Raw genomic sequence first — 19,183 nt, 5'->3', positions numbered from 1 at the left:
AATCATCAACATTTTGTAATCTAAGCTTCTGATACATGATATGTGATACAAATATCTTGCTTGAAGCTTTTGAGTACTCATAAAATAACAATAAAATTTAATCAACACGACTTGCCTTACTTAGACACGTGATTTAACTTAAAGTTAAAAGATCTGAGGACTGTGAATAGTTGATCAAAAAGCCACAGCTGTAGGAGTCAACACTTGAAGCACCAACCTTGCTTTTAGACACCTGGTGATACAGATCAGGGTGGGAGATAAGTGACTCCAGCTCTGCTTTGGTAAGAACTGAACGAATATGTGTCACCTCCTCCAACGTTAGGCTCAGGCACTCGATGGGGTTCTGCCACCGCTTCTACACACATGAATAAGAAATGATAGCACAGCTCCCTCATATCATTATTCTAGGAAGTGCTTAACCACCCTCCAAGCAGCTTTCATTCAGTTACTTCTCTCTACCTCATTTTTTCCAAATTTACATAAACAGAAATATGTCATTTTGTTTTTAAAGTGACGTGATTAAATTGAGAAATACATGCGTCATTTAATAACAGCAGTAGCAATTTAAAACCATTTAATTCATGTAAATTGAAGAAGACTGAGGTATGGTTGAGAGAAGGCAGCAGCAATGCTGATGCACATTTCTGTGGTGATAAAAGAACAGTTTCAATTGGTTTACAGCCACCTTGAAGCCTGCTGCTTCTGTCTAAACTTAAGATAAATGTGGAAATATATATTAAGCACTGCTAAACTACATAAGCAGAAAAAATATAACAGTTAAAAATAATAAAAATTTAGTCCCCAACTGATGATTTAATATGATAAAATGAAGAATTATTATAGCACATTCTGATTAATTGATGCCTCATCCTACAGTACTTTATGCAAGATATGGATAAAATTCAAAGAAAAATAAGCACTGAGAACATAAACTTACCGAGCTCAATACTAAATCAGATGCCTATAATTCTACTTAATGATTAGGCATAAATTTTATAAAATGTGGTTTGAGACAATCTACGTGTGTGTGTGTGTGCAAGTGAGGCGAGAGAGAGAAAGTATACTTGCATACTAAATAGATATAAATGTTAAGTTAGTCAAGCTGCCTAATGATGCATTTAATAACAAGTGATGTTTCAGGAATATTATGAAAAAAGTATATAAAAAAGGACCAGAATTACCCAGCACATAATATCAAACTTGGAGAATGTTCTTTCTCCAAAACAACAAACAAAACCAAATCACCTCTAATGAGGCTGCTAATCTAGGAAACTCAAAGGCCACAATAGCAATTACCTCTTTACATCGATAGTCACACGCATGTTACTATAAGCAACGTGAAGCATCAAGTGTGTTAGTATATCCCCCTGGACTATCACTGATAAGTATGAAGTAGGAACATCAGCAGTGGGGCATCCCCTGGAGAATGCTGCATGCATAGCCCAGGCCTTTCATCAAGTTAACCTTCTGTGCCTTGTGCTGGCAGAATGCTAATATTGCTAAAGTGCTCGGTCAGTCCCTACAAGACTGCTAACTGCTGAATCTTAATGAAGTCACTTTAGCCGTACAAGTAAATCCTATACTAAAACCATCACTTTCTCCCTTTGAAGCAGAATAACAAACAAAATATGTTTATTTCTCCTTTTGTGCTTTCCCATTACTGATAAACTAAGTCTTTATCTCTTTATTATTCATGCCACTACTCAAATTGCCTCTCAGTAATATTACCCCTTTGAAATATTAATTTTAATATACTTCTGTAAACAAAACTAGTTTTTACATAAACAAGTCTACCTCTCAGCTCCAACCATCCCCCACAAATCCTTAAAAATACCTAATTCCTCCAAATCTGCATTTTTAACAGGCTATACATGTAATTACATTCAGCTCAGTGAAAGGGCTGTGAAAGGAACAATTATAAAATAACACTTCTGGGAACATTTTAAAAATTATCTTTACCAGCCTAATTCATTTCATGGAAATGCTTTAATGCTTACACAGAACTCTATAGCTGGCAACACAATGCACGACAATATTAATGTCAATCAGCTACTTGTTGTCATACCACACATGATGAAGGTTGTCATTTTTGTGATATCTGCATTCAATGACTACATCAGTGCAAACACTCATTCTGCTCATCTAGTGTTTAATACAAAGAGCCTAAACCTTAACCAGTTTCATCACCTCTGCATCTGGCTACCTAAGTGTTCCAGGCATAAAACCCAAAGCTTTTCATAAGCCCCACTTTTTCAGGCTGCACGATGACGATGACATATAAAAATATTCTACAACAAACCTTTCACTATGAAAGAAGAAAATGCTGCCCAGGTTAAAAAAAGGCGCAAGCAATTAGGAGAAAAAAAAAATCAACCTCCCAAATAATACATACCACCTTTCGCGTTGTGTTGTTTCCCTATGTAATACATTAAAGGTATTTCTCTGATAAACAGTTCACATGAAGAAACTATAGAAATAATAAAACATAAACACTCTTTCACAAAGTGTGTCAACAATGAACTATTTATATGCTTAATCATTCCCAGAAAATCCACAGGCTGAAGATTTAAACTGCTATGAAGGTGCAACCTAAAAAATTTATTGTTGTTGATTTTCTTGCAAGCAACAGTTTCTGTTCTACAGAATGGACCTGTCAAGCAATTATGTAGTTAATGGCCAAGAGCCTTTAGAGCAGCTTACTTTAAACTGACAAGATAAAGATAAAAGAGAATAGTCAAGATGAACAATAGACAAAGTTCAAGGACACCTCATCAAATCTCTCCTAGGCAGCTTGAAAGTGATTTTTTGCTTGGTGAGGTGGGAGGAGATTGTACTCATTGTACGAAGTAAAAATATGGAAAAAGAGGTGCAAGTAAAATGGAGTTTACATAGCAGATTTTTGAGATCCATGTTGTGGATTCATATTTACAAAAAAAAAAAAAAAGACACAGATAAGCTAAACTAGATGAGGGAGGACAAGGAGAAAGAAACAAATTTCTACTTGACCGAAATAAACAAGTGCAGATACAGCCAACAGGAAACTAAACCAGAAGTATTTCAGTCTACATATCGCAAGCTTAAACAGCCCTTCAAGATGTTAACAAAAACAGTTTGATCAAATTAGGAAGGTAGAAACTATATTACTAAAATTACACTATTTAAAGCTTTGAAAGAACATGACTGCTATTTTTCATATATTTCACATATTTCACATGTCAGTAACACGTTACTAGAACACAAAACAGAAAACACATGCTGTACAGCAAGATGTCCCATTCATAAAACGATCTTGCTAGGCAGTAACAACAGCAAAAAAGATGTTTTAACAAGAGCACAATGAAACACAGAAAAAAAGTGAAAGCACTTTGCAAATCATCAAAATGTCAAATAACTGACATGCAGCAGAAAGTCAAATCTCATGAGCAAGTACTATTTTATTCTTAGTAACTATTTTTAGTTCAAGTGCAGCTTTTTACAAGGCGTAGTTCTAGCATTGCCAAGTTGTTTTTAGATACAGCTTTATCGCGAGATAGGGGAAGGCAGAAAACCAGAAGCCTTAGTTCATCAGCACAAGATAACAGTTCATCAGCATAAGATAAAAGAAATGATACCGTACCTGGTACCTCATCTAGTACAGAAACAAAACAATGTATACAAGTAAGCGTGTGATGAACAAGCAGAAGCTGAAGAACTAAGTGTAGTTTTCTTCATTATAATTGAAATTACTGAACTGAAGTAAAGCTGTGTATGAAATGGTCCTTTCTATGCACCTGCCCCAAGCAAATAATAATAGCCTTCGACAAGCGTGTGTGTCTCGTATGGTTTGGGTGGAGGTCATCACTCCTGCTTGACTCTCACTCATGCACGTATGTAGATGGACACACACACATATACAGAGGTAACTGTAACCACAATTAGAATGCTTTCTTACAATCTATAATCCACAAAGGTAACAAGATTCTGGTTATTAAGTATTCCCCTGTGTATCAAATGCTATGATGTTAGAAGGCTTTATATTAATTATCTCCACTGTAACAAGCTCTGTTTTTCATTTAATATTCTGTGCAATGGAATGAAAAGTGTGGATAGAAAGAGTAAAAATCAGATAAGCCCAAGCCCAAGTTTGTGAAGCTGTATGTCTGGTGAGAACTGTCCCAAACAGTTGGCTCTCACTTTTTTTTTCTTACTTTTTGGTCTTTGCATTCCTTTCATTTTACAATACAATCAGTTGTGGTACGATCTGGTTTAATTCATTCCTAATGACTGAGAGACCATCTTCATCATTGATGTCTAAACTGTCCTGTTACCTTCAATTAGCACCAAGGCTGCTGATTCCAATCATCATTCAATCATCTTTTAGCATTTATATGTAAGCTAGCTCTATGAAATAATCTAAACTCTTAAAAAATAACGGATATTTTAAACATGCATGTTATAAAGAAAACATTAATGTGTTTACACTTAGTAACAGACACTTTAAAACATGCATATTGCAAGAAATGTAAAATGTAAAATACCAGAACATACCTAACATAAAAAAAAATAACTCTGCCATCTTGTTTGCCAACACAAACCTCAACACAAAGTCTAAACATTTGAAAAACTGCAGATTCGCTAACAAACAGGCAGGGCACTACATTACACACCAACCAAGATCGAACCACAATTGAGAGGAACTGAGAGCACTGCACTAATCTGTGGGACAAGTACTCACAGGCACTGGCCGGCAGTCCTGACAGGGTGCAGAGCTGTTAGTAGCACTGCGCTGGCATTGCGTTTTCCAACTTACATGCATCATCTCGGAGGCCGTCAGCAGTGCAAGGTCCGTCTCGCTGCTTGTACCCTCGCCTTCCTCCTCTTCTTCCTCAAGGCTTTTGTCTGCAGCCAAAGTGTATGAAAGGTGTTTGTGATGAAGGCGGGAACCACCGCTATTGTGATTATGGAAACGTCTCTCCAGGCTGACCTTTTCTGCAACCATGCAGTCTGAACCAACACCTCCTACACGTTTTACACTGCCATCAAAGCCACTACCGCCACCACTGCTACCTCCTCTGGAAGGAAAACCACTGCAAAAATTTGACGGCATGGAATGTCTGCGACTAGCAACACCTGGACTGGTAGGATCACACGAAACACCAGAATCTGCATTATCCTCATCTTCTGGAATGGCCGTAAGTCCTGTCGTGAGAGAACGTCGATGTTCAGTTTTGTACAATGCCCCTTGGTGTCGAGACCCTCGCAAGAGCACTAGTCCATTGTGCATTGTGTGGTCAGGCAGTCCTGATAGGGTTGAGTCTGACCCACGCTGCAACCGAGGAGTCTGCTCCTCTGAAGGTGAGGGCTCTTCCACCTCTTCTAAAGGAGGCAATTCTTTATGAGGGAGTTTGGGATCTGTGGGTGACTCACAAACCATAATGGTGTGCCGACGCTGCAAGCGGGTATTGCGACCATCAAGTCCATTTCCAACGTTATGTCCAAGGCCCCCTAAGTGCATAAGGCTTGCTGCTTAAGAAAAAGAGAAAAAAACGTGTTACTTATGTTACATACCTATGGGCACGAAATAACCAGGCATCAAAAAGCAGTGGCAAAAGCGTTTCGTAACAATATGGCAGTGTAGAGCTCTTCTGCGTTCTCAGATGTTAAAATGCTCACCAGAATGCCATGTGGCATTCATGTCCTTTGCAGGTGAATTCAAAGGAGATAACTTCCACAATTCTCTCCTGTGCTGAGGGGTTCGTTCTGGACTCTCAACCTCACTGTCCTCTTCTGATTCCTATAAAACAAACAACATAAAACTCTTCTTCATGCTGACAACTTGCCCAGATCTTTTCGTCTTCCTTATTTTACTCACCAGTTTACAAGTTTGCAGCTATAAGGAACTCAGAATGAATACACTAAAGCTAGTTAATTATGAATCATGAATTCACTTCAGTGGAAAATTACTCTCTGTAGATTAATGATTACAGGCCGTGCAGGTTATGGCAGTGGTAGAGGCTACTGTGATGATGGCAAAGAGCAGTCACTCAAGATTTTTTGATAACCTCATCATAAATACATGTTTCAGACTATCAGTTAATGTTAACGAGGCAGTTTCTATTTCCAAGTATTACCAAAAAAGCAACCTGAGAATAAATTATGTTGTCTGCTAAAGGTACTTCCAGTTCCAGGGAAAGGGGAATTAGACAATGAAATGCTTGAACCACAGCAGCTCTGGCTAAAAGTCATTGTCACTGGCAAAGCACAGCCTCCTTCTCTAAAAACTGCAGCTCAACAACTCTTATGACAGATATCTTCCAGGACTGCGCCTGCAACAGCAAGGTTGCCTTGGACAAGACCCTGCCAGACCCTAACATCAGGTTTACTATAATGTGCAACTATGTCCCTCAAAGTACTGATCTTGCTGTACAAATGTGAAATGTGGACTCAATGATGAGAAGAATCCAGGTTTTTAAGAGGAAGTGCCTGGGAAGGTTGTTCCGGATCTTGTACAGAGAACAAAACACCAATGACTGCAACACTTGTAGGACACCAGTAACCCCCTACTTGCAATAGTCCAGAGGCGCAAGCTGGTCTGGTTGGGTCATGTGACTGCATGACACTTCACTGAGACTGTCCTTCAAAGTACCTTGGAGGATGGTCAATGCTGCGGTGGCCAGAGGAAGAACTGGTTAAGTACTTGAAAGAGTGGACTGGTCGTCTTGTGCAGGACTTGTTCATTATCGCCCCAAGACAGGCTTGAGTACAAGGCCTGTTTGATGGTTCAACACCGAGCCCCTGATATGGTCTGCTTTGTGCCGGCATGGTGTCCACTGACACCCGCTCGACAGGGGAACCGGTAACCTCTTTTCAACACACACACAGAAGCATGTGCGCACCGACGCACATTCTGTTGGCACTGTTTCGTGCTTTGATAAAACGAGAAAACCGAAAGTAAGGAAACTAAAAATAGTTACCCCCTCCAATCTTCCCTTCCTCCAACAAGGGTATCTCTGTAGCTGCTTCCCCCTCACCCCCGGGACGTAACATGTTTCCTGATAACACAGTCGGGCTAAAGATCATTGCAAACGTTTCAAAGCAAGAATTTCTTGATGTTGATACTAGTCCCTGCCTTCACTCCTCAGCACAACCTTTTTTTCACAAACATTTTTCGACAAAAATCTGAAACAGCTGCACTGCCATTCTTCCGCAAAAGAAAGCACAAGGTCTCGGTGACGAAAACAGTCTCTTCCAGACTCGCTGCGACAATATAAACAAAGGGATGGAGGAGAGGGAGTGTAAAAGGTTTACCTAGGTCACTGGAATGGCGACAGGTCTCTGTAGGACACATTGCAACTCTATGAACATGCGAGGCAAGTGTATACCACATCCGTGGACATATCTATCTCACACGAAGCAAACTGGCGACCATGAGATTCATTTGACCTTCTGAACTGATGACCAAGGAAAAGATACAAACAACAGTGAACCAAGGCTTTATTTCCCACAACAACGAGCTCACTGTCTGTCATTCTTGTCTTTTCCGCTTCTTTCCACAAACACGTTTCGTGGGTTTGGCAGCAAAACAAGCTGAGCTCTTTTTAAATGTCATGACACTGACAGCGGATTGGAAAAAAGACCCTGAACCAGAATTTCCTTTGTCCAGGCAGAAAGAAATGAAGCATGAAGTAATTCCAACCAGCCGCACAATGACATGCACGCGCAGCTCTGCTCCACGCCATCAGTCCTCAAGAAGCAGGACCACCGGTGGAATACTCCTGCTTTCCTCTATTTTATGCTTTGTTTGAAAAACAAAATGCTATAAGTTCACATAAGGCTGTAGTTTCATTGTCCCCTCAAATAAATTCATATTCCAAAAATACATGGTCTCTGTCTCCCCCTGTCTTTCTCTGAGTGTGGGTGTTTTCAATCAACCAGTGCAACCTACTAGAGGAGAGAAAAAAAAGCGATAATCATGGAGGATCAGGCCACACGAATAACACTGTAACTAAGCAGCCAGCACCAAAAACTCAAACCTGGTACCTGTCAGACCAGTCCCCACATCTCGCTGGCTACCAGACCAAGAAATCAAAGGCTAGAAGGGGTAAGAGATGAGGATGTGACCCCTCCACCCCAATGGATCGTTTGGGATTGATCATCAAGTGGAGGCAATAGAGGAAGTGCTGCTGTACGACCGGCCAGAGATCGCCAGGGTTGACAAGGGTCGCGTTTTGAAGTCCACACCAAACCAAGCACCTCCAGCAAATCATGGCAACGCTCGGAGCACAATTTTTATTTGTTTTTTTTTTCTTCTCTTTTGCGACATGGAGGTGGGAGGTAGAAAATAAGCATGTTCTCTTCATCTGCTGTGTCAGCTTGCAATATGCACAGCTGTTTCCCAGACCAAAATGCCCCAGACTAAAGTATTGAATATGTAAATGTTTTTTTCTGTTTGTTATTGTCACTCTGACACACACACACATACAGTGTGGACCGCGAGATCCTTCAAACTGACTACTGGTGAGGAGCACAAGCTAATGTCCAACCACAAGGACATGTCATGACACAGGCGTACACTACCTCGAAGCTGCTGGTCAGGAAGAGGCTGAAGTCCGGCTTGATGACCCTGCGTGTGACTGGCGGACTGTCCTCGCCGCCCAGCTTGGTTCGCGAAGTTTCCACTGCAACATAAAACACCATCAATAAGCTGGCGGCCCGACAAAATTGCTGCCTCCTGCTGTGGACACAAATGATGGGGGACATATATGCTATATACCGCGGTTATTGATATGCACGTGCGCACTTAGTGCACCTTGGGCTGAGTTTCTATATTTACCTTATGGCAGCATTTCAGCTTTTGTAATAAATCTGTTGTGACGGTAGTGTAATGCAATATCATTGTGAATCATAATTCTTCGGATCAAAGATTGCCCTCCACACAGTCGAAGGACCTCACATGTGGCCTGATGCAAGAGAACTGTACGATGTAGGACAAATAAGCTCGAATCAAAGGCCAAGTTAACATTATTCCTTCGTGATACCCCACCACCACCACCACCTGCCCCACCACCACCACACACAACTGAACGCAGAGAAAGACCAAAGACTTGAAATAATAGTGATGTGTTTTAAGCTCAGAAGGATTAGTCTCCTAAAATATATTTTGGCCACAATACTCACCAGACCTATTCCGCATATGATGAAATTTTCTCATGATGTTAAGAAAGAATTCTAAATGGGAAAAAGTGTTTTTTTAAAGGTAATGGTTGAGGCTGAACTGAAACTTTTTGGTGGTTCTGCATTTTGAAGCTTTGTATTGAGATTACATAAGATCCATTAAATACATAGATGCACCGAATTGGTTTGCCGAAAGTAAATTCCTGAGAAACTTTTCTGTTGCACATCCTTCACTCCCTAATAAAAATATACCTTGCTAAGAAACTTTCTCTTTCTCTCTGGAAGAATACTGATTACCGACAGTCGTTTTCTCCCCTGGCTCTCCACTGGTGCGCTGACAATTAGAGAGTGAGCACAAGTCAGTGCAGGAGGATTTGTGTGGGCGCCTGCTTTATTACAGTGTACCGGTCATACTCGTGCTAACTACAGCACCCATCCCCTCCAGCCCCCCTCTGGAGATCTACTATTAATATATATATAAAAAAACTCAACGACGGGCTCGATAGGAATGCTAGATTATCAGGACGGAAGGAGCAGGTAGCAGCCGCCTGCCAACTCCTCCCCCTCCCCAGTCTAATGATGTGCTGGAGTTTCCGCTCACAGCCAGCAACATGGCAGACGCTCGATCCCTCCGGCACCCGCCGCTGAGCGCGGTGAAAGGGGGTGGAAGGGCGAGGGTCAATTATTAGAAATCTTTAAAGATGGAAGTAGCCCGGCAGGCAAAAGCTTTGCTGAAGTCTAAGCAGCCGACAAAGGTCAAAGCGAAAAAAGTTGGGAGAAATAGGAAACCGTTGAAAAAAAGCACGTACCTCGCATGCAAAAAAAAAAAAAAAAAAAAATAGCGGGAGGGGGAATAACACATGCAGCCATGCACACACGTCATAATACGACTTCTCATGGAGACATAACCTTCATATCGACCTGGTCAGAGTGAATGTTGTACAAACTATAAAGGCCAGGCGAATTTTGCTCACATTTTAAGTACACCCTCACCCCACGCACACACAGAGGAGGGAGAGGGAAGAGGGAGTTATCAAAAAGAAAATGTAAACGAAGCTGAACATTTATTAAAAAGCGAGACGATGGAAACCTGTGAAGGAGGTGGTGTGGGGTTGTGGGGACAAAACCTAGATACCAGCACAGACAAACGCCCCGAGACACCGAGACCACAAGTCGCCCACAAGCTGACCACCACATGAGGTCCACCTACGGACGGCAGCTGGCAAAGTGAAGCAGGACAGCTCGGTGTTCAGACAGCCACGGGGCGACATTGATACAAGACAGCCCCAGAGCTCAAGAAGCCGCAGGACTTCACAACCACTCGCTTTTTGCTCGGACACCTAGCCTGCCTCAAAGGATGCCAGAGAATACAGACGTGGCTACATGCATTCCCATACAATACATCCCCCACCCCTTCATCCCACACACCCTCTCATCAAAGGGGCGGGTGGCGGAGGGAGTGGCGCGGACTAAAAGCTGGGGCTGCCACACACCTGGTGATCCCTGATCGATCACGTGCCTTTCAGCCACTCTCGCCATCCAACAAGGAGGCTGGAAACAAGCCGAAGTGGGTGCGGGGAAGGGACGAGAGTGTGAGGGGTTGGGTGGTGAGATTTGTCCAGCAAAGGTTTTCTGCACACGGTCCAACCCATTGTGATCGCCTCTCTACGATCATCGTTTATCTCGTCATCAATCATACAACAAGTCCTGTCAACTTGCTTCCCTGAAAACGAGAACAGCTTCGACAAACGGCTGATGACGACTACATACATGTGCATGTACGTGCTTGCAGACAGGGAGCTGGGTAATGGGTGGTGGGGTTAGGAGACGAGACAAGGGTATGAGAGGTTGTTTGCGGCATGCGGGCTTGTTGGGTCAACCAGGACTTGGTTCAAACAAAAAAATTCTTCCGGCATTCTCATTAATTTGGAGAAGCCGTGCTTTAATCCTGAGATGGACGCACAAACGCATAATCAATAGATGATTACACTTCCTGACTCTCTATCTGGACCTCTCTCCCTGCACATCCTTGTTTGGAGAGGTTGGCTGATTGCTGATGTTTTTACCCCCGAGTCAGCAACTGAAGCTATCTCGCGGCGAACTAGTAAGTGTTGTAGAAGAATCCTGCCTATCTCCTACAGACAGGCCAGCAGCTGAACAGATAGAGAAGAGAATCCGGCAATGAGACCCAAGGATTCCCTCTGACCATAGGCCAAAGACGAGAATGAAGTGAGCTGCGCACATCTCAGGACCATCAGGGATTGCATGGACAATTTGGCAGGGACCGGTATCGGGACTGAGAATAAGCAGCAGACAGGAGAAAATGAGCAGAAAAACACCGAGTGGATTGGCCTGCCTGTCATTCGCCGCATCCCAGAAGACTGCGGAAGAAGGAGATAATGGCGAGAAATGATGATGATACTCCTTCCCCCCGTCCAACGGCCAATCGGAACTAAGGGACTGATGCTGGAGGCGACATCTCGCCATCCTTGCAGTCTCGGCGATGTATCCCGCGATAAGTACTTTAGCTAATACAAGAGTATTAGTGCTTTGCAGCGATCTAAACCCAGTCCCTCCAGTCAACCTTTAACCTAACAATTTTAACCAACCCTCCCCGTACTGCGGTCGCAGTCGAGTATACTGATAACATTAAAAAGTTGAAAAAACTCTTGTACAAAGGGATTTACCACACCATAGAGAACCCAGCAACGGTTGTGCAACTCACTCTCGGCAGCGAGAACTTCAACTCAATCACGGCAACCTCGACACCCGCTCCACCCGTCTCTCAACATAATGACGGAACTCGTAAATTACTGTCTTCGCAAATTATCTTGCATCCAGTAGTTGGAAACTCGTAAATCCCGTTCTTACAATAATGACAGATACAATGACAGGAGCTCGCAAATTAGATGAACCCCATTTCGGAAGACGCTGAATGCTGAGTAGACGGCCATGTCTTTGAGCGTGCTGCCATGGCGGCAACAAATGACGGTAGTGAACAAGAGAGAGAGAGGAAAAAAAAACAAAAACGAAGGAAGAAATAAATGAGAAGGAGCAAGAAGTAGAAAGAGAAGGATAAAGAAAAATTGAAAATGAGGCGGTGAAGGAGGATAAAAAAAAAAGAAACAGGAGGATGAGGGAAAAGGCTGGACCCTGATGGCTGGAGACAAGACAACTCACTCATCGCGTCCAGCTCTGTAGGACAAACCTACCGACAAGGGGCACGTGACCCACCAACGCTCCCACCCCGAGGACCAGCACTGACAGCTGGACAGATTCCCTATCACACGCATGTTGTATAGACCTACGTACGTGTGGTGAGGGTGAGGAACTATCGATTCCTGACAACATTCATCATTCATCCGACACCGACTCCTGCTTTTTTTCCTCGCCCCACTCCCCCTTGTTGCTTCCTTGTTTGTGAAAAGAGCGGGTGGCCTGAACGCTGACACTTTGTTTTCTTCCAGTGACCAGTGATCCACGAAGCCTGCTGACACAAGGATGTTGTGTAATACATATTGCAGTCAATTTATAATTCATCCTGCCGCAGCTGTAGCGCACTTGTTCTTGTGGATGTCTCTCACCTATCCTTCTTCACCCAAGACATTTGGTCCAGCAGTTTGTCCACTAATCTGGTAAATAGCACACGACAGGGCTACAAAATATGGCCCTAAAACAGTCAAGAAATTCTAACTGTCTGTTCGCTCAATAAGGCCTGTAAAAGAAGTTCACGATACCAGGTGGAACATAATATCTGGGGTATGGTAACACAACATTACATCTAGATGATTCAACGCAAAGATTGTAATATCATCTAGATACCACAACACGAGTGAACAGAATGTTATATGTGCAGGTGAACACAAGTGAACATTACATACATGTGGATACACAACACAACACAAGAGAACAATGCCTCAGCTTGACCATGCGCCGTGCGACAGACCCCAACATCAGACCTGTTACCAGTAAACCTCTGATCACCTCTCATGCATGTTACACCTAGAGGGAGACGAATGCACCAACAACAGATAATACAAATAATATTATTACTTAAAAAAATATCATTATATCCCCACAAAAAACCTGCATGCATTAAAAAAAAAAAAAGCCAAAAACCAAACCAGCAAACAAACCGCAATTATGCAATCCTAGTGCGAATCTCTACAACTAGACAAACACCGGGAACGGATGAAGATGTTAGCAAGGGTTAACCCTTTAGCTAAACCTTAGCAGTTACAGGCTAGAGGTGACCCATAACCAATCCAGTGCCAACCCTGACCTTTCTCAAAACTGTCATAAAGAAAAACATACTCACAGATAAAAAGATCCGCTATCAGGCTGTCTTCGTATACTGGCAGCAAAACAGAAATTCATATTCAGTTCTTTCTGGCTCTCCCAAAACAAGGAATGGGCGTAATGCAATTCAAGTTTATGCAGCCTGCATTTCACAGTGCCAAGACCTATTCATGTTTCAATAGTATCCTCGACTCACCTCAAATGAAGTGGAATAACGAGTTGGAACACTGGGCTGTGGTGGGAGATGGAAGAGATGGGGAGGTGAAGGCGGGAGCTAGGGGTGGGAAGTAGAGGATGAGTGCACCAGAACAGAAAAAGGCATCGACCACAGTAAAGACAGATTTGAGCAGGAATTCAGGTTGAGAGGAGGTGCTCACACCCTATGCCAAGTCTGTGGGATTGAGATTTCGTCTGACCAAGCTTGATGTTCGTGCACGAGTCCCTCTACAACCTGCATTTGTGCCAACACCGTCTCTCAGGAAGGAAGAGAGGGTTTGGAAAGAAAAATGTTAATTCTCCCATCCCTCCTTTTCAATCTAACAACACTACTACTACTAATCATGTTCACCACCACTACTGACTAGCAGGCTTTCCACTTTTATATATAAAAAAAAAGAAAAAAAAGACTACCTTAGGGAAAAGTGTACTCAGCAGGGCAGAAGCCTAATCTCGGGCACACCGGCATTCTCTAAGGACCTCGACAGTCTACAGCGAAATAAAAGATGTGAAGAGGCGCCACCTCCGCCCCCACAAAGAAAGAAAAAAACCTCTCCACCTTAAGAGAGTCAGAGCAAAAAGAAAGGACACTAAGACTACAATCTTTTTGGTCACAAGTGGTCTGGCAGACGACAGCTCTCCCGATGAAAGCCTCCTGTAGCCTGGAGAGCTGGTTCTGCTGCAGCTACCCATCATGGAGATGAGCTGCATTAGTAAGCGAATAATAATAATAATAGTAATAATAATAATAACCCATGTGGGGGCGAATACGAGAAAACTCGAACAGGAGGCGAGTGGGTGGATGTGCTGGAGGGTGTGTGTGGGGGGAATTGTTTCACGCCCAGCTAGCAACTAAGGCTATAATATATTATATCAGGGCAAGGCAGTCAGCCCTGTACAACAGACGAGGGTGTGTTGGAAGGAGAGTGAAGTCAGATGCAACACAGAGTCACAGAGAGTGCATGTGGATGACCGCTTAATGAAAGTCGTGTTTAGTAAGGACTCAAGTCTCTCGGTACGAGAGTCGTGTAGGTATAGACGGTCTTCCACATCACGACTAATCCCTCCCACTCATCCCCAATCCCCAACCCCGCAGATTTTGGAAAGTTAGAGGAGCAGCCATTGATTTTTAACAGCAAAAAAACAATGTCCATAATCTTGGTGATCAGTTCAGGTCCTTCTACAGACACCACACCCCTTGTCCTGCGTCTCGTGCCCTAGTCTCTCGCACAGACAGGCAATCCATTAACTGATTTCTGCCTGCAACTCTTCATCTGCTGCTGGTCTGGGTGGTGGTGGGTGGTGGTGTGTTCTGGAAGCAGAAGTAGAGGTGAGGCTGGGGTGGTGGGGTCAGCCGACTTTCTCCTTGTTCTTCCGTCACTTCTACCACAATGGCTGGCGGCAAGACACACACTCTCATCCACATTACAGGTTAGCGCAGTAGTGAGGTAGACTGCAACTGAACCCCTTCGGGGATATGAACAGCAAAAAACAGATTTTCCAGTAATGGCTGCATTCCAGAATAATTTTTTAAAACTTCCTTTTCTTGTTGAGGCATCGAATTAGCGCTTGGGACATGACATTAACAACGACGCAGCTTTTATCTTTTTTTTTTCATCTTCTTTGTCGTCGATCCCACTCTCTCAAAACACACACAGGAAGATCGTCAATTACGGACAGAAAATGAAGACTACCATAAAAAGAGCCGCTGGAATGGAGCAGACAAAATTAAATTACCTTTTTAAATGTTGACTATGTTACAATGTCGGCAGTTTCAACGAGCCGAGTACAGTCAAACATCTGACCACGTGGTGAAGCAGACCGTTGTGTTTCTGACAGCGAGGCTCCGACCTCAGGAAGAAAACAAACTCCAGGCATGAGGACAACAGCAGACAACAAACATGGCTCCCAACAAGATTGTAGATGTCTAGCTGGACTGATACCTATGTCACCTGTCAGTGCATAACGGCTTGCTTGAATAGAGTAATGTATATGTTTAGGATGGAAAAAGAAAAGTTGGAGGGAAGAAAGTCGCACCACAGCCTATAATCCAGCAATCGTTGTAGAACCGAGCCTCGTGGGCCGGCCACACGCTGAGTAATTGTAGATAATAGGCGCGAAGGTAGCTCAGCCAGAGAATGGTACAAGTGCGAGGGTCGGGCCACTTAGGTCTCGGTCTTCCCAAAGGCCTGCGATAAAAGAATGATCTCCGTCTCAGGAATTCCGAGGTAGAGAATGTTTCGCTATCTGACGCCTGAGAAGACCATACAGCATCTGGAACACTGCGAAATGTTAGCAAACCGACTGTTTAGAGGAGGGACTGGGGATCCCCATGCTCATTCTGATCAAACTCTTTGCAGTTGACTGCACACGGTGTGAACATTTTTTAAAAAAATGCGCCATTGAAAGAAAGTGTCACAAGTCATAAACTCTGTTCAAAGAATGGTGTCTGGAGCATGCTGTCAGAATAACGATTAACATAAACATTATGGGATGTGTGCAAGCGTTTTCAGTGGACAGGAAATACACAGGAAAACACGCGCATATAACAATATATAATATAATGTAATATAAATACTGAAGGTCGTGTACTGCCACTAAACATTCAAGACGAACTATTAACAACGAGCAGGAAAAGACGAGAAAAGGGATTTAAGGGAACAGAGATCGTACTCGGCAGCAGCAGCAACAGAGGAAGAAAAAGACAGACGAGAAAAAATACCGATGAGAACTTAGGGAGCTTTTATCTCGATGTTGAGGCTTCAAACTATCACAAGCACTTAAATTTTTTTTAAAAAGCTGAAATAAAGTTGGAAAAGCCAAGCTGCAGCAAGATGATCTTACCGACAAGCCGGCCGTCCTTGACTGGGCGAAGTTTGGGTTTGGCGCGAATGTCTAGCAGGAGCTGCTCGTGGGGGTCCGGCGGCTTTGGCGGCAGCGACCTCAGTTTCCGGTCTTTAACCTGCAAATAACAAAGTAAACATTTCTGCTCTAGTCTGAAACAAATCATTTATGGAAATAAAGTGCTAGGTACGGCCGAGTGGTCAAGAATCTCAATGCCACTGGCAGTTGTGTTAAAAGTAAAATCTGAACAAGTGGAGGAAAGATGAAAGCAGACGCCATCAGTGGGGTGTGGCCTGGTGTGGAGGACAATGAAGGTTTGCTAAGACTGCAAAGATGAAGAGAGGAGGAGAACGGGGGGATGTGCACCTAGTGTCTCCTGACGACACACTGTGGGCCCGAGGTGTCTCTCACATCTCACTGACCAGAAGGTGTGACCGCGGACTCGGTGGAGATGGCGACTAAACACAGTATGTCGACCACAGCTCCCCACCTTCACTTGCAGCCAACCACTCCATCCGCACGGACTTCAACTGCAAAGACTACATCAGGAGTTTCGCTACTTTCCGTCAGAGCCAACTGTCACGTCTGGACCTCTCCCAACCCCCACAAAACAACCCGCCACACCCTCTCCTCTCCCTCTAGCATTCCACGACGGTTAGAGTGTTTGTTGTTTCAAGGTACAGACCCTTTTCTCCGCGGTCACACTCACATTTACTGATGGGGATTACGAGGGGAGCGCAGCTAACGGCTGACTGATACCTCGGCACAACAGTCGCCCTAGAAAGCAAGCACGCAGGAAAATAAACAAGTAGACACAAACAAGTCGGCCCACAGGACCTTTAAACGAGTCTCTGACTTCATACACATCTGTAGTATCGTGCAGGATAACAGCAATGACACGTGTTAGCAGGTAGGCAGACAGACGGGTGGGGGTCGAGATAACGAATCTGTTGAAATGAGAGCCGTTAAAGTAACGTGTGACTGTCAGCAGTGTCCACGATCTCTATGTCCATGTGGAATTAATCTCCCTTCAAGTCCCCCACCACCATTTTAAAACACGTGTAGACATTCAAAAATATTTGGATCAACAATCAAAACATCGAATTAATTATAAGCATCAGAAAGAAATTAGCGAAAAGGTCTACGCTCAAGCGAGTTCCGATGACTAGGTGTCACGACTACAAAAGACTTTAAACACGGAGAGTAATGACTACATACGTTCACGTCCTTCTCTACTTTGCCTGCGCTCACCTGTCACTGACAGGTATGACAACACACACCCGACATCAGGTGGGCTCATGAGTAAATAAGCCGAGCGAGCATGGACTGGTCACCTGTCTGCACTGTGTATCAGCTCCCCACGTGTCAGCCTCAGGTAGCAACTGTTACCAGCTCCAGTGGCGTGTGTCTGGCCAACGTTTCCTTCACCACAAACCTTGCCCGACAAACGTGCGCGTGCACACACAAACACACAAACACACCTTTAAAAAAATATCGCCAAGGGCATGACGAAATCTCTCCACATCCGTGTCGGCTGCTGCACCCTTCCATGTGGCTCTGGGCCAAAGAGCTTTCCTCCTGAGTCCTACCAATCACAACTAAAAGATTAATGAGCTAGATATTATCCTAATCCCCGCCACAGCAAGACTACAGGTCACAACTGGTGGTTGTGACTATTGTTGGTAAACATGTACAGAAGTCGTCGTTGGCGTGCGCGACAACAGAGGTAAGCATCTTTACTTATCAACTGCGCCTCGCTGCAAACCTTTCTGGCAACACATCAACTGTTGCCTGGATAGTCATTTTCACTTTTAAGACATCTTTACAATCAGCCCGCTTCAAAGCTTGGGCTTCCTTTATCATCATTGGTCCTGACTGAAGTTGTTTCACAATTTGAGTCTGGAGATGATATGAGCTGCGTGAATAGTAGATTGTACAGCGGACAGTTCAGTGTTTGGTCACCATAGAAATAACAAGACTTCTCCCGTCAACATTCTGTAAGGGATGTGCTGAAACCTTAAAACGACTTTTCTCTCCACCACTCTCCTCGAAGACATAGCTAGACAGACGCCGGTCTCCGGCCTGGTAGAACTCTTGTCTAGTGTCTGTAGCCCCAGACTACAATTGTCAGACCACCAATATCAACGACAACAAAACGCCACAGAGTGACTACAGCTTTATCTTCAACCGTCTACCGCCACAGTTTTGTATTCTCAGTCTATATACAAAAATAAATAAATACCATCCAAAATAAAAGCCACAGTTTAGTGCCCTGTCTTTTAGCATCTAAAGCCACTGTCTTCCTGTCTTCCTTCAAAGAACTCGGTGACCTTTCAGACGAGGTAGGGAGGCAGCGGCAAGCATACGAAGGCTCCACCACAATCGATTAGTTTTTTTTTTTTAAAAAAAGCAGCTTGATGTTCACTTCACGCCTCCCCGACACGTTCACAGACTTCTTGAAGACACAGATCTTTCTAAAGCTCTGTTGACAATGGGGGTCGGGGTAGGAAGTTCTGCCTCCCTCCCACTGTTTGGCTCGCACCCGTGAGTGGAGTGGCGATGGCAAGAAGAGACAGAGATGCTTTCTGCGAGCGAGACATCTATTCCGTGAGGTCAGCTTGTGCATTACTTTACATACACCCTGCACGGAAATGGCGGGTGGAAAGCGGGT

General features: G+C 43.8%; 1 protein-coding gene across 15 annotated transcripts in view; it reads right to left on the bottom strand.

Annotated features, from left to right (window-relative positions):
• The window catches only part of LOC112576476 (protein spire homolog 1-like), a 67,670-nt gene that overhangs the window by 2,757 nt on the left and 45,730 nt on the right, over window positions 1-19,183 (bottom strand). For 2 of the 15 annotated variants that reach the window (XM_025258928.1, XM_025258920.1), the window contains 8 exons: window positions 16,513-16,630; window positions 13,472-13,507; window positions 8,557-8,657; window positions 5,653-5,773; window positions 4,715-5,505; window positions 3,617-3,628; window positions 2,393-2,416; window positions 218-355 (listed from right to left, as the gene is read on the bottom strand). In XM_025258928.1, coding sequence (XP_025114713.1) covers window positions 218-355; window positions 2,393-2,416; window positions 3,617-3,628; window positions 4,715-5,505; window positions 5,653-5,773; window positions 8,557-8,657; window positions 13,472-13,507; window positions 16,513-16,630 — 1,341 coding nt within the window. The remainder of the gene's footprint in view (window positions 1-217; window positions 356-2,392; window positions 2,417-3,616; window positions 3,629-4,714; window positions 5,506-5,652; window positions 5,774-8,556; window positions 8,658-13,471; window positions 13,508-16,512; window positions 16,631-19,183) is intronic. The other 13 variants (XM_025258924.1, XM_025258932.1, XM_025258926.1 and 10 more) reach the window with 12 other exon arrangements.

Source organism: Pomacea canaliculata, linkage group LG12 (genome assembly GCF_003073045.1).
Source record: "Pomacea canaliculata isolate SZHN2017 linkage group LG12, ASM307304v1, whole genome shotgun sequence".
Lineage (NCBI taxonomy): Eukaryota > Metazoa > Mollusca > Gastropoda > Architaenioglossa > Ampullariidae > Pomacea > Pomacea canaliculata.
Note: the sequence above shows the minus strand (reverse complement) of the source record. Positions and strands in the feature narration are given on the sequence as shown.